The sequence below is a fragment of the Puma concolor genome, chromosome B1 (genome assembly GCF_028749965.1).
Source record: "Puma concolor isolate L17-30 chromosome B1, mPumCon1.1.hap2, whole genome shotgun sequence".
Classification (NCBI taxonomy): Eukaryota; Metazoa; Chordata; class Mammalia; order Carnivora; family Felidae; genus Puma; species Puma concolor.
This window is the reverse complement of record NC_141670.1, coordinates 162,776,084-162,790,890: the sequence shown is the minus strand read 5'-3', so window position 1 is coordinate 162,790,890 and position 14,807 is coordinate 162,776,084. Positions and strand designations below refer to the sequence as shown.

At 38.3% G+C, this 14,807-nt stretch overlaps 1 protein-coding gene across 7 annotated transcripts in view; it reads right to left on the bottom strand.

The window, feature by feature from the left end:
• NMU (neuromedin U) overlaps positions 1-14,807 on the bottom strand; it is a 38,031-nt gene that overhangs the window by 10,327 nt on the left and 12,897 nt on the right. For all 7 annotated transcript variants that reach the window (XM_086705034.1, XM_086705033.1, XM_086705032.1 and 4 more), the window contains exons 3-6: positions 5,858-5,905; positions 1,868-1,927; positions 329-358; positions 191-241 (exon numbers count right to left, since the gene is read on the bottom strand). In XM_086705034.1, the coding sequence (XP_086561160.1) occupies positions 191-241; positions 329-358; positions 1,868-1,927; positions 5,858-5,905 (189 nt within the window). The remainder of the gene's footprint in view (positions 1-190; positions 242-328; positions 359-1,867; positions 1,928-5,857; positions 5,906-14,807) is intronic.

Here is a 14,807-nt window from a genome sequence, read left to right as displayed (position 1 = left end):
ACATTTAAAACACATGTAGTTAAGATATAAAATAAATTAATGTATAATAAATATTAAATTCCATTTGTTTATCCACATATAAACTTCTAAAGTAAAAAACATGAATTTTGATCTAGCTTATTAGATAAACTGTAAAAACAGATTAAAAAAATACTAATGATTACTAATATGAAGTAATTCTACAACTTACCACAACATTTGAATTGCCCAACTTCCGTGTCTTCGAATAATGAAATAAGAACTGTTAAAAAAAAGTAGTGAGATTTACTATAGACGGTTACTGGTTTCTTTTATTTTTTAGTGTATATATTTATGGAAATCACCTTACCCTTTTGGTATTATCTTTTTCATCTGTTTCCTGTTGAGAAAAGAGAGAAATAAATATTCTATTATATGTAACATATTATAAAATTATACATAAAATACTATATTATTATATTACACTACACTATAGTATATTATAGTATACTATAATATATGTAGTATAAAATTTGTAACATTATAAAATTATATCACATAATTTTTAAAAATATGTGACATGCTATATATAAACTATAATACTGAAATTGGTTAAACATATATTGCTCTAAAAATAAATGGGAAATTAATTGGATATTGTTTACAAATAAAGGTGTGAACAAAGTTCTCTACTATAGCATTATTCATAAGAGTAAAAAACCAGAAATATCCTAATAGTTCAACAATGGTGAAATGGAAAATTATGGTATGATCAGTCACATGATAGAGTACTCAGAGAAAAAGACTCTAAGGAGTCATATCAAAATACAATACTTGTAGTAATAAGATTATGAGTTATTTTTGGTTTTTTTTTCCATAAACTTTTCTATAGTCCTCTCTCCCTCCAAAAATCTATTTTTTTTAAGAATGAGTCATATTCCCTTTTGTTGTTCCTTTTTGTTCTCATTTGCTTTTAATACAAAAAGAAATTCATGGATAAACACCATTGTCACTTCTTTTATCCTAATCAGGAAGAAAAGTCAATGAAATGTTTTGGAAAATAACACCACTAAAAACACCAAAAAAAAAAAAAAATATATATATATATATATATATATATATATACATATATATGTGTGTGTATATATATATATATATATATATATATATATATATATATATATACAGGAAACATTTATGCTTTCAAAATGTCAAGGTTTCTTTGAATTATTGTATGTGAAAGGTATATAAGTAAGAATGTACCAATGATCATAGTTAAATTAGGATTGCTAATGAAAAATGTAATTCTAGACCTGCCTCTCTTATCCTTATAAAGTAGTTTTAAAATAAATTCATCTATAATATACAGAATATAATCTGAAGTATGGTATACTTAAGCTATTTTTCAAGTTCCCAGTTCTCCTCGTTTCAGACCAAAAAGTTCTCCTAGATGAATCAAATAATTTTAATAAGAAACCAAGACATCACAGTAAGAATATAATTTTCAAACTGATACTGTCTATATATATAAATTCTTAATGTCCTTCTCTCTAGCAAAGTACAATGCCCTGACCTCCAAGCTGAGATACATCTGTTCTCCAATTCTAGTATGAGAAAAGGAGTCAAAATGACCCCAAATTTCTTTCATGAGAACTAGAGCACATCTTATGAGAGGGCTATATGATTTTCCAATTAGATGATTGTAAACCCCATTAATGTGAACACTAAATTCTCAGACACCTGAGAAACTTAAGTTTTTGTTTCTTATCCAAAACCAACTCATGATCTTCTTGGCTCTTCATGAAATGCTTCCTAAATCGGGTATATTTTCTTCCAGAAGGAATACCAAGGTATCACTGAGCAATTCTTTTTTTTTTTGCCTACAATTAAAACACTATTCCAACCTTACCTGGGGCTTTGGTAGAGTCCTCCTAATTGTGATGCAAAGCTCCTCCAGTGCATTGGATGCCTAATGAAAATGAAGATATATAGGCCAACCTTGTGCTTTAACAATATTTGCATAGAATATGTAACTGTCGAATATTAGGAGTGCAAGGATATTCCAAACACCCAGAATAGATTCCTTCTCGTGTCCCATTAAAACTCTGTAGAAATCCCTTGGTTTCTTTCATGACAAAAACTTGGCTCCTACAAGTAAAACCTTCCTTCCAACCAGGGGTGGGGCGGGGGGGAATGTTATGTACTGTATATATGCACTGATTAAGGCTTCCACGGTGGTCCAGATACATAGTTCTCTCATACTTTCTAAGAGTCCGTGAAATTGTATGACTGAGAGAAACTAGAACAGTGCCAAAAGAGGGATTATTCCTCCCAGCTTGTAGCAAAGTTTGAATCTACATGCCAAAGCTGTGAGCTTCACTGAATATTACTCATTAGTGGCTAATTTGAAAATCCTGCAAGTGCTTGCAAACAATGGGAGTTGGAGGGAAAGAAGCCGCACATGGTGCACCTCATCGGAGTTACCACCCTTCCAGGCTGCTGACTGCACACCCCAGGATCAGGTTTTTCAAAGCATCTGAGCACAGAAGTAGGGCAGGGCTCCCTGTGGTTAGGAGCCGGCTGGGTGTGGTGAGGACTAACACAAATGGACAAGCAGGGGCGAAACCTGCTTTGCACAGAATTTAGCACACTAGAACCATGAACAATTGATTACTTAATGCATGTTAGAAGTAACAAGGAGCTGGAACAGTGTGGGGGGGAGCAATTTAATTCGTAGTTAAAAACGTGGGCTGTGGAGTTGAGCAGCCTGTCACTGCTCAAAGGCAGTGCAAGTTCCATTTCTACTCATTAGCTGTGTCACCTTGGGCTGGTTACCTAACCTCTCTAAACTTCAGTATCTTCAGCTATAAATTGGGGATGACAACATCACTGCAGAGAGTTCTTGGAAGGATTAAATGTAGGTAGAGCTCTTAGCACAGTGCCAGGTACATAGCAATTAGTTAACAATAATAGCATTAAAGAATGTGTGGCCTGTAAAGCTGGATTTACAACTGAAGTTACTCTTCATGTAGGAGATAGGTCAGAAAGGATTATTTGGGGCCACCCATATCCTCACCCTTTGAACAACAGTGCATGTTTAACATGGTGGGCTGAAGTTAGGGATACAGATGGAGTCATGGATCAGCTTCTCTGAACATCCTCCCCAGCACATCAGAGGCCTGCTTTGTTCTCTTCCATGTGCTTGTCTGCCATGCAGATTGTTGGGATGTTTACTAATAATATGAAATGGCTCCTATTTCTGTAGTGCTTCACTAGCTTACAAAACACTTTCATACACCTAATTCACATTTTGTCCTTAAAATGCATCCGTGTGTTATGAAGGACAGGAATCGTTCTTCTCGTATGTAAAGGAAGTGAGGTTCTAAGAGACTATCATTTCCTCGATACCACACGTGGCTAATGGTTGGTCAAGTGTGGCCTGGGAGCTGGGTCGTCGGACCTGCAAGTATTCCCGTGTTTCACTGGCAATGACTGTGAAGCCTGTGACCAGGGAGTTGGATGAGAGAAAGAGTACCAACGCTGATACACTCTTTCCCACGTTTTCCCTTCAGCGTTGGGTACATAGGTCACCCCATAAAAAATACGGAAACAGATTCCTGAAACTTCCTTTTATGGCCCATTTAGAAATGTTATAAAATACAAAACAATAAAAAAATATATATCTGGTGGTGTCATGTGTCTCTTAACACACAAAAGAATAAATGTAGCGTCTCCCAAGAACACAGCTTTGAAGCCAGATGAGGCTTCGCAACAAGACCGAAGTTTGAAGGGAAAAGTTTTTTTTTTTTTTAATTTTTTTTTTCAACGTTTATTTATTTTTGGGAGAGAGAGAGACAGAGCATGAACGGGCGAGGGGCAGAGAGAGAGGGAGACACAGAATCGGAAACAGGCTCCAGACTCTGAGCCATCAGCCCAGAGCCCGACGCGGGGCTCGAACTCACGGACCGCGAGATCGTGACCTGGCTGAAGTCGGACGCTTAACCGACTGCGCCACCCAGGCGCCCCTGAAGGGAAAAGTTTTAAAACAAACTGTATTTTTTCCAGCCACCCTTCTCATGAAACCATTATTCCTGGAGCTACAACTATTCTTTAAGAGTTTTTCTTATACTAAATTTTTAATACTTTATTTTTTATTTGTGAACCTTTATTTTCCATTTGGTAAAAATGTTTTGAAGCACTGTTCAGAAAAACATATAAATAATAAAATTATAACTAATGTGAAAAGAAGTGATTTTTAAATTTTTTTTAGTTTATTTATTTTGAGAGAGAGAGAGAGAGAGAGAGAGAGAGAGAGAGACGAGAGAGAGCAGGAGCGGGGGAGGGGTAGAGGGGCAGAGAGAGGGAGGGAGAGAGAGAATCCCAAGCAGTTCCACACTGTCAGCACAGAGTCTGATGTGGGGCTCAATCCCACAAACCATGAGATCATGACCTGAGCCAAAACCAAGAGCCAGACGTTTGACTGCGTCATCCGGGTACCCCGAAAAGTAGTGATTTTTAAAAATTGTTTTAGTGAATGTAAACGATGTCATAGTAAATTGACCAAGCTCTCTTCAAAAGGTACACAGTCTCCAAATCCAGTAGAAGCTTCATTTAGCTTCATGGTGTCTAGATGAGTGAGTGCTTTTAATTCATCCTTTTAGTACTGCAGAAATAGAAATGATTCTGAGGGTGTTCTTGAATTTTAAATACAATGCAAAAGCTTACGTGCTAATTAACACCCATCATATGTTACATGTCCATCAGTGCTTCTCCTATAATTTGAATTATTCATAAATGTCATCTCTTGTGATCCTGGTCTTGCTTTTTCATCTAATGCCACTAACTCCCTGCAAGTGACCCTCTGCAAACTGAGAAATGGATTGAGGAAGGAGAAATACAGCATTTCTCTACCTGGGCCGTGATGACATTCTGGAAGGACAAAGCATGGCACCTTAGCCAGACCATGTTGGTGTTATGCCCCAGGCACATTGCTGATTGTTCTGAAAGAGGATGAGCCAAGAGCCTCTCCTGAGCCCTCCTCTCCATCCAGGAAACTGTTGACACTGATGAAGAGAGAGCGAACGCTGAGGCTAACTCTGCTACACCTGTGCTGGAAGCAGAGCTGCAGACAGAACAGCAGTGTCCAGTCCAGTGGTTGCTGTGTAAGGAGGACACGCTTATTTTCAACTCCTCACGCTTCGCGTGCAGGAGCTAGACTAGCACTCCTCACTCCCCAACCCTCTCTGAACTCTTTGCTGTGGGAAGGGGACAGAGTTACCTGAGAGGTAACTGAGTGGAGGAAACTGGGCACATTCAGCCCTTTCCTCTTAAAGAGCCAGCTGTCTGGCCAGATGTTTAGGTTGAGTCTCTGCCCTGTGCCAGCAAACCCGACTGGTGGGGAGGCCTCAGGTCACTGTCTAACCCCAGTTTAATTCTGGGAATTAAATTCTGGAGTTAAAGTCTGGGAATTCTTAGCAAACACTCTGGGCATCAGATCTGAGGCCACATTCACAAATTGACTATTTTGAACTCCCCAAGTCTGACTTCACGTTCCTCTCTGCCTGGGTTTCAAACTCAACTGAGGGACAGTTGGGATATGAGCCTCCAAATGCAACCATAGGCACATTATTTTTAATCTAACACAGAATTTGATTTTGAAATTAGCATTTTGATTTCCAAAATATGTGCATACTATCTGCAAATCTATTTTACTTAGAGACAAATGCCCCAGCATGACCTTACAACATAAACTCCTAGAACTGATTATTGCCTGCGGATAATGTAATAATTTCTAAAGTGTTGACATGTTTAATAAGTCCATAAAGTAATGACGGGTCCAAAGGGAGAAATGGAGTGACAACTGCTTATGTTACTATAAAACATCTTCAATTGGAATTACCTGAGGCTGAGAATCAAGGGACAGGAAAGACGAACAGGCATCATCTATCTGTAGAAAATAAAAAATGCCAGTTACACCTTGGAAAAATAGACAGAAAAGAGCAGAAAATGGGAAGTAGATTTTACAAAGTCAAGTTACCTAGGTACCATTAATTTAAGTTCTGAGACAGTTCAGGACTCTGGATCTGGGCAGGAAGAGCCTGTTAAACTTTCTAAGGAAGTCCTGGAATTGGGATCTCCCCAAGATTTACCTCCAGCCACAGGGCTAAATGGTCCCCAAGGACAGTTGATAGGGATCGCCAGAGAGTATACAGATGCTTCAAATACTGAGAGAAACACACTTTGGGTATTCAGCCTGAGAAAAACGAGCGAGCGATGAAGAAAGAATGGCCTCAAAATTAAGGAGCACCCTGTTATCATGTGGTTCTTTATCACGTAAGTCTAATCACATCATCTAAATGAACATGATAATAGAAGTGCTAAATGAAAAGTAGCTTGATACATAGCACCCAGAAAAAACTCTTACACAACAGCAATCTACTAGTTCTCTACCAAGAAGCCAGCATCAGGAAAGGATTCTATTTGCAATGAAGGTTTATTGGGGAATCAGTAAAGGTTTCACCACATTCTTTACATCTGTAAGGTGTCTCTCCAGTACAGACTGTCTTATGTCTATTTAGAATTGACGACTGACTAAAGACTTTTCCAGATTCATTACATCTATACGGGTTTTTCCAACATGGATTCTCTGATGTTCAGCAAGATTGGGGGACTCATTAAAAGCTTTCCCACATTCATTACATTTATAAGGATTATCTCCAATATGGATACTCTCATGTGTAATAAGGTCTGAGCTTTCAGAAAAGATCTCCTTGCATTTATTACATTTATCATGGTTCTCTGGAAAGTGACTCCTCAGGTGTTTATTAACATTATTTGAGCCTTGGGGTCCCTGGGTGACTCAGTCTGTTAAGCATCTGACTCTTGAGTTCAACTCAGGTCATGATCCCAGGGTTGTGGGATCGAGCCTCGCATTAGGCTCAGTGCGGAGCCTGCTTGGGAATTCTCTCCCCCCCCCACCCTGCCCCCCCTCAATCTGTCCCTCCCCCTCATGCATTCTCTCTCTCTCTCTCTCTCTCTCTCTCTCTCAAAAAGAAAATAGATTTTGGAAACCCTTTAATCAGTGCTCAAACCTTATTTAATACTACGGAATTCATACTAGAGAGAAACCTTACAAATGTAAAGAATGTGGTAAAACCTTTAAGGACTTTTCAACCCTTACTCACCATTTCAGAGTTCACACTGAGGAGAAACCTTACAAATATAAAGAATGTGGCAAGTCTTTAGATGGAATTCACAATTTATTCACCATCATAGATACCATACAGGAGAGAAACCATAAAATGTAAAGAAAATGACAAAGCCTTTAACTGGAATTTAGTCATTATTTGGTATCCCCAAAGGCACACCAGCTTCAAACCCTGGAAATGTGATGAAAGAGGAAAGACCTTTGTTGTAAATACACAGCTTAGAAAACACCAGAGTGCATAAAGGAATATAACTTTAGAGATATAAAAATTTAGAAAAGTATTTAGTTGAACATCAAATATCAATAAATGTCACGATTGACAGTAGAAAGCAGTAAGTCAGTGACTCCTTTCAGACATTACTTTAAGCCAGAGTATGAGAAGGAATATAAGTTAAATGCTTAGATACTGTATTTGCTAGCATGCTTCAAAAGATAAAGGGGATGGATTTTTGGACAGGTATAATTAATTACAACATGCTTTTTTATATTGACCTTATTTGACATTTGTAACTAGCAAATTTTAATGTATTTCTACTCTCAAATTACTTCATTGAAATACCTGTTTTCCCTAGTGGGTGTGGGAAATCATGTGATGATTGTTGCTGCATGAAAGATAATGTGACACTCTTCTTCCTGTGGTGGGATTCATGCATATCTGTTTTTCCTTTGAAGATTAAGGACAATATAATATATATGAGGAAAATCTAAATGGAGATACTGTTTGTAGTTGACTTATAGCATTGATGGAAGTTACCGTGAAATGGATGTTCACACAATCATCTGTGTTTTGTATAACTGAGGGACATTTTGAATTTTATAAATAAAATCTGATATCAAATGGTCTTTATGAAAAAAAGAGGTGGCAATACAATAAAATACTGTTGTATTTTTGTAATAGTAATAGAAGTAGAGAATGTTAGTTGTGGTAGCAATAAAGAAATCTTTACAGATTAAAAAAAAGGTTTATTGAACTACAGTTGACAGCTGTTCTCAGCCTTTATCTCTTTTTCTAAGAGAAAAACTGAAAGACTTTAAACTACTATAAGAGATTTATATTAATCACTAAACTAACTGTGCTGCAAAAGTTAAACACTAAGCTGGATGTCTGGAGCTTATTTCTTTGCTGGCCTTTTAAAATGGGACTGGAAAAAAACAGTACTGATTTGTGTCTGTCTGGGATGATTTAGGTTGAGTCCTATTTATGGTCAACATCTCAGAATTCTTTGCTGATCAGTTTAATTTAATTTCCATCATTATACTATACTGAAGGGGGAATAATCATACTCTTTGGTCATAATTCCTCATGCTCCTTACTGCTTCCAAGTGAACATGTACTTAAATATATGATTCTCGGGGCGCCTGGGTGGCGCAGTCGGTTAAGCGTCCGACTTCAGCCAGGTCACGATCTCGTGGTCCGTGAGTTCGAGCCCCGCGTCGGGCTCTGGGCTGATGGCTCAGAGCCTGGAGCCTGTTTCTGATTCTGTGTCTCCCTCTCTCTCTGCCCCTCCCCCGTTCATGCTCTGTCTCTCTCTGTCCCAAAAATAAAAATAAAACACGTTGAAAAAAAAATTTTTACATATATGATTCTCTAATTTAGAGAATAACAAAGGCATACAGTATCATATAAGAGCAAAGGCTTAATGTCTCTCTCCTTTTATCCTCACAGAGCCTGCTATCTTCTCTAGATGCCACAAATATTTAGGAAATTGTTCTATTCCAGTCATTCCTTGTGCCCACCCACCTCCTCCCTCTTCCATGCCATACAAATCCGGAATCATGACTACAAACACACACACACAGTGATAAACTTCTTGAGGGCGGAGGTTATGCCATATCTAACTTGCCCAGAATAAGTGTTCGATAAATATTCTTTAATTAAATTGCATTGAACCTATGGAAAGAAAACAAAATAAAAAGAGAAGTCAACTGAGGGGAAAGGCAAAAAGGGGAAAGGCAAAAAATACCTTTTTTAAAGCTTTGAATTGTGACCAATGCTTTAATATATCGCTTCCAAATGTTACTTAGTTTGCTAAGTTTGCTCAGTTACTTAGAGGGTAGGAGGAACGGGTTCCTCCAGTAACATTTTTGTGATACTTAGATAGCTGCAGATATCACATGCTCAAAGGCAAAGCTGTCCACCCGCAGACCAGGCTGCTGCGTGGGTGAGGTGCCCGGGTCCAAAAACAGCAAACTCTTGAACCTAAGGGCTGATGAATCAGTGCATCAATGTTGTTTGCATAAAAATATCCAAATAAGAAAAAGAAAACACCAATTAATCAAATTGGGAGATAATTGCAAAGCTTTTCAATCTTTGTTCTCTTTTCTTTAAAAGGCACAGCAACATTGCTCACCCACTTTCCATTTGGATAAGCATTTATTCATTTTACTCAGCTTGTGGCCCTAATGGTTTTAAGTGCCACTAATTGCTTTTGAGAACTCTGCAAAATCCATTGACGAATCTGTTTGAAAATGGTTAGGTCTCTGTAAATGGTTTGAAAAGGATGTGTTTCTAGTGTCTGAAGAGCTCAGTAATTTTTAAAACCCCCAGAAGAAAAGTGCATGTTTTAGCATCTTAATTTCTTTAAATATCTTTTTCTATAAAAGAATCTATAGTGCTTTTACAACTCTATTTGAGGTTTCCCCCAGCTTTCTCATCTAAAATATTTTTTCAAAGATTTTCCACAGAAATATAGATAATTCCAAGCTAAAATAAATGTTTCTGTATTATACATTAATGTCTGTTGTCAAAATTATTCTTCATCTTGTTTATATGCCTCTAGCATGTATTTTGATACACTAAGGCAGAGAACATTATAATTGATTTTATGAATTTTTATGCTATTAGAGATTACTTAGTACTTGGCACTTACTATCCATCTCATCTCTTCCTTTATGTATTTTGTTAGTGGTGGCTTAGGTGAACAGAATATTCTCCTCAGCTCTTAGTTCACAATCATCATTGAACCTGCTTTATTTATTTATTTATTTATTTATTTATTTATTTATTTATTCTTTTATATTTCAATTTCCTACTCCTGTTTCATCCACTCGTGGGCAACTCTTCTTATGTATTTGATGTGTATCCTTCATTTGTTTATGTTCTTGAAAAATCTGTATTACTATTTGGTGTGCATGCATGGTGTTTCCTTATTTTTTACATTTAACACTATACTTTGAAATCTATCCATGTTACTGGGGACATCTAGTATGTTGCTCCTAGCTGCTGTAGAATACTCTATAATGTGCATCTACACATGCATCTACAACACGCTTGTTGCCTTTCCCGCTCCCCAGTGATAGACAGCGGGGTTTCCTCCAATTCTATTCAAGCAAAGCTGTAATCAACCTCCTCGTATTTATCCTCCACTTACGAATCTGTTGAAGTTATCTTTGGGCTATCTACCCAGGAGAGGGAATGCTAGATCATGGGGATATCTAGGTTGCTTTCCAGATGTCTCCACCAATTGACACTCTCACCAATAATGCATGAGGTGTGTACAACCCACATCCTTGCTAACACTTGCCATTATCTAGATTTCAATTTTTTTTTTTGCCAATCTAAATGGGTAGAGAGTAACACTTTGTTGTTGTCTTGATTTTCATTTCATTGTTACTAATGAATCTGAGCATCTCTTTACATGCTTATTGGCCTTTTAGGTTTCCTCTTTGTAAATTGTCTGTTCTATCCTTTGACAACTTTTGCCTTAGAGCCTTATCTTTATCCAATTGGTTTGATAGAGTTTCTTAGATAGTCTAGAAATTAATCCTTTGTCAGTTTTAGACATAGCCAACATCATTCAAAGGCTCTTCCTTTTTAAATGTAGTCCTTTTGAAAGAAATCTTTACTATCGTATTTTTGGCCTTATGATTTATATTGGAAATTTTGTGCGTTTTTTTAAAGTTTATTTATTTGGGAGAGAAAGAGACAGTGTAAATGGGGGAAGTGCAGAGAGAGAGAATCCCAAGCAGGCTCTACACTGTTAATGCAAATCTGTGAGATCATGACCTAAGCCAAAACTAACAGCTGAATGCTTAACCAACTGAGCCACCCAGGTGCCCCTGAAATTTTGTTTTAGAAGGCATTCCTGGCTCCTAGTTCACAAAGATATTTTCCTAATAGAAAAGATAGATTCTATTAACTCTATAATTTTACACTTTATATTTAGATCTTTAATCCACTTGGAGCCCACCTCTTAGGTGTTTTTTAATTGATGAATAATTGACATAAAATATTATATTAGTTTCAGGTGCACAACACAGTGGTTTGATATTTATATACATTACAAAATGTATATCATTACATTTATATACAGTACAATGGGGTGTTAGTTTTCTTTTTCTCCATATAGCAAGCAAGCTTCTCAACCTCCATTTGCCAAATAATCTGTCCTTTTCCCTGTGAATTTTAATGTTACTTTTATTGAGAGTTATTTATGTGTATGTGCATTTCCGTCTTAGTTTGGCTTTTCCTGGAAACAGACCTTGAGATAAGGATGTGGATACAAGTAGGTTATTTGGGAGATGACCCAAAAAACACTCATAGAAGAGTGGAGGAGACAAGCAGGGAAGAGAAGGAATTTGATAAAGTGTATGTCATCAGGCAGATTACCACCATGGGTAACTGGAATCAGTCTATCTAGGGAATTCTGGGAACCAATGCAGAACACACCTCAGAGTATCCCAACTGAGGGAAGATGGCTCTACCAGCAGCTAAGGTATTGATCCACCAATTCCTTTGGGTCACCAACTGAGGGGTATTCTCAGTGGTGGGTGCATTTACTCCCAGGCACTTCTGGTCTGCCCTGAGCACAGTCCAACGATACTCAACATGGGGTTTGAACTCATGACCCCGAGATCAAGAGTCGCATGCTCTACTGCCTGACCCAGGCACCCCCAAATTTTGACTTATAATATTTTTATGTCATTTAATTCTAACCATCTTGGAATTTCCTCTTTAGCCTAGGGTTATTTACCAAAATGCTACTTATTTTCAAAACAGATGGGATATTGAAGTTATACTTTTGTTGTTAATTTTTCTTTTTTTTTTAATTTTTAAAGTTTATTTATTTATTTTTGAGACAGAGAGAGAGCGCGCATGGGGAGAGGGGCAGAGACAGAGGGAGAGAAGAATCCCAAGCAGGCTTCCTGCTGTCAGCACAGAGCCCCACAAGGGGCTCAATCCCATGAGCCATGATACCATGACCCAAGCAGAGACTAAGAGTCAGATGCTCAACCTGTGGTGGAGTCCGCTCCTTAAGGAAAAAACAAAAAACAAAAAACAAACCCCTCAAGGCAACCTGGCTATACGCATACGTGACAACATCCCTCACGACCCTGTAACATGAGACCACTTAATCAGACTGCATGTTTGTGTGTTACCATATATGGGAGACAAAGAAGTAAAAAATATTTCAAAAACTACACCACGTGGCGTTTGGGGCTCAGTTCTTTGCATATGAACTCTCTTCCCTGAGTGGTGCCGGCAGGAATAAAGTTGTTTCCTGGGAAGAAAAACCTGGGTGTCACGACTCTCTGTGTGAGAATCCTGCTACATTACTTGGGGGCTTGCGTCCGGGATTAAGAGATAGTGCATTTCCACCTCCTTCGCCACCAGGGATGTGAACCTGGAGGCACCGGGAGAAGCAGCCTCTCCTGACGCCAGTGGACCGCTTGATTGGAAGGAGATTAGCCCTCCTGGCGTGCCAGGGCAAGGACCCCATGTGTGCCAACGGAACCTGTGAGGCCCAGGAACCAGCTCGGGGAGCGCCCGTCAGACTGGTAAGAACCTGGGGTTCATTTTGGCAGACCTGCCCCTAAGAGGCAGAAGGGGAGCCTGATCACCTCCCAGAGTTGCCCTAGTAGTTCCGCAAGGGAAGAGGAATGAAGCTGCAACTCTAAGGCATTGGGCGCTGGGTGGTAGGTTGGAGTCACCATGTGACTATGTATGGGGACATGTGTCTCCTTCATTTCCTGGGTCAATGACTATGATAATTAGAGCCAACAGTCTCTGGTTAGTCTACCTTAGAATGGAGACTTTAAGGAATATTCCCAGGCAGCTGCCAAAACTCCTTTGTTTTGGGGAAATCCCTTGCCTTCTCCGTACTGACATTGACTGACTAATTCCACTGGGGGAAAACAAAACAAAAGAAACCTGGAGACTGCTCCTCTGTCTGAGCTGACAAGACTTAGAATTGGGAAATCTCTTTCTCTGCCTTCTGCTGGCACCTCTCCTCTTCAGGTTCCCTTTCCCCCTCCTTTTCTGCACCATCTGGGGGGTGGCCTGCATCACTGGCTCCTCAATGGCTCACCATCAGCTCTTCCTCCCACCCTTGAGGTCAAGGAGTGAAGACCACTGATGTCAGATTTCCCCACCAAAGGTCCAGGTAAAAGTTAACACTGGGGAACAAATTGTCTTACATGGACCCAAATGAAACGTATTCAGTGTTTAAGCTAATTTAAGTTTGTTGGTTTGAGATAGACAATGTTTATCAACATTAAAAAACAAACTTTTATTCTACCTAGATTTGCTGCAGATCAAATATGCTCATGTTATCTCTGTTCCAATTTGTTAACAAAAGGATGACTTAAAGTGATGGTTAATTTTGTCAGTCTCAAAGTTTTCATGGGTAATGTTAAGATAGCTTTCAAAGTCTTTGGTAACCTAGAATGTTAAAGTTTTGCTTGCATGATAAATTGAGATTGAATTCATTGGATATATAACGAGATAAGAAGCTAAAGCACTAATTACTAGATGCAGGTCTGTGCTTTTGACTTGTTGCAAAAAAAAGCGAAGGATATTTGGAACTGTAGAAAAACATGTTTTGTGCTTAATGAATTCATAAATTTGCCATTTAAAAAGTTCTGATGTAACATAGAGTCCACAATTGGTTACTACTTAGTTTTCACTAGAGACTAAGGTTTCAAAGAGTTAAAATTCTGCTAAATGTAGTTAAAACTAATAACAATATGAAAAGCAACTCTGTATGTAGAAAAGTAAAAGATATGAAAGAAAGATATAAGAAATGGAAATATATTTTTGTTGAAGGTAAAAGAACGTAAGTTTGTCCTAAATGAGCCTGGTTATTTGGAGAGAAATGGCTTGGGACAAAATCTAAATGCAAAGAAAAGTTGTAGAAGGTTTGTGAAGGAAAATCTTTAAAAAGAAATTTTACATATGGTCAGGACAGACTAAGGTTAAAATAAATGGATTTTAAAAGCACCCAGGGTTAAGATTAAAATTCCTCCTCCTTTGATCCAAAGGCTGGGAAAATGATGGCAATACTCTTGGTGTCAGTCTCCAAATCCTCCCCATTTGTGTTGTTCCTGTTTAGCAGAGGAATGGAAGCCTATGCCATATGAAGCATGGATGATATTTGAAGGGCTTTTACTAAGATACATGAGAGCCATTTTACTAAACTTAGACCACTGTTTGCCAAAAATGGATATCCACATGGCTGAAACATATTTATGTGGGCATTGATGAAAAAGGCAGGGGAATTGACCTTGACCTTGGCCCTTTAACCCCTCCCTCAATGGCCAATGATCAATATGTAAGTTACTGTTGGGCCAAAACAAAATTAGTGCATCCTATGACAACCAGTAAAGTTTTGCTTGGTCACCGTCCATACCCCCAAGGTCCTAC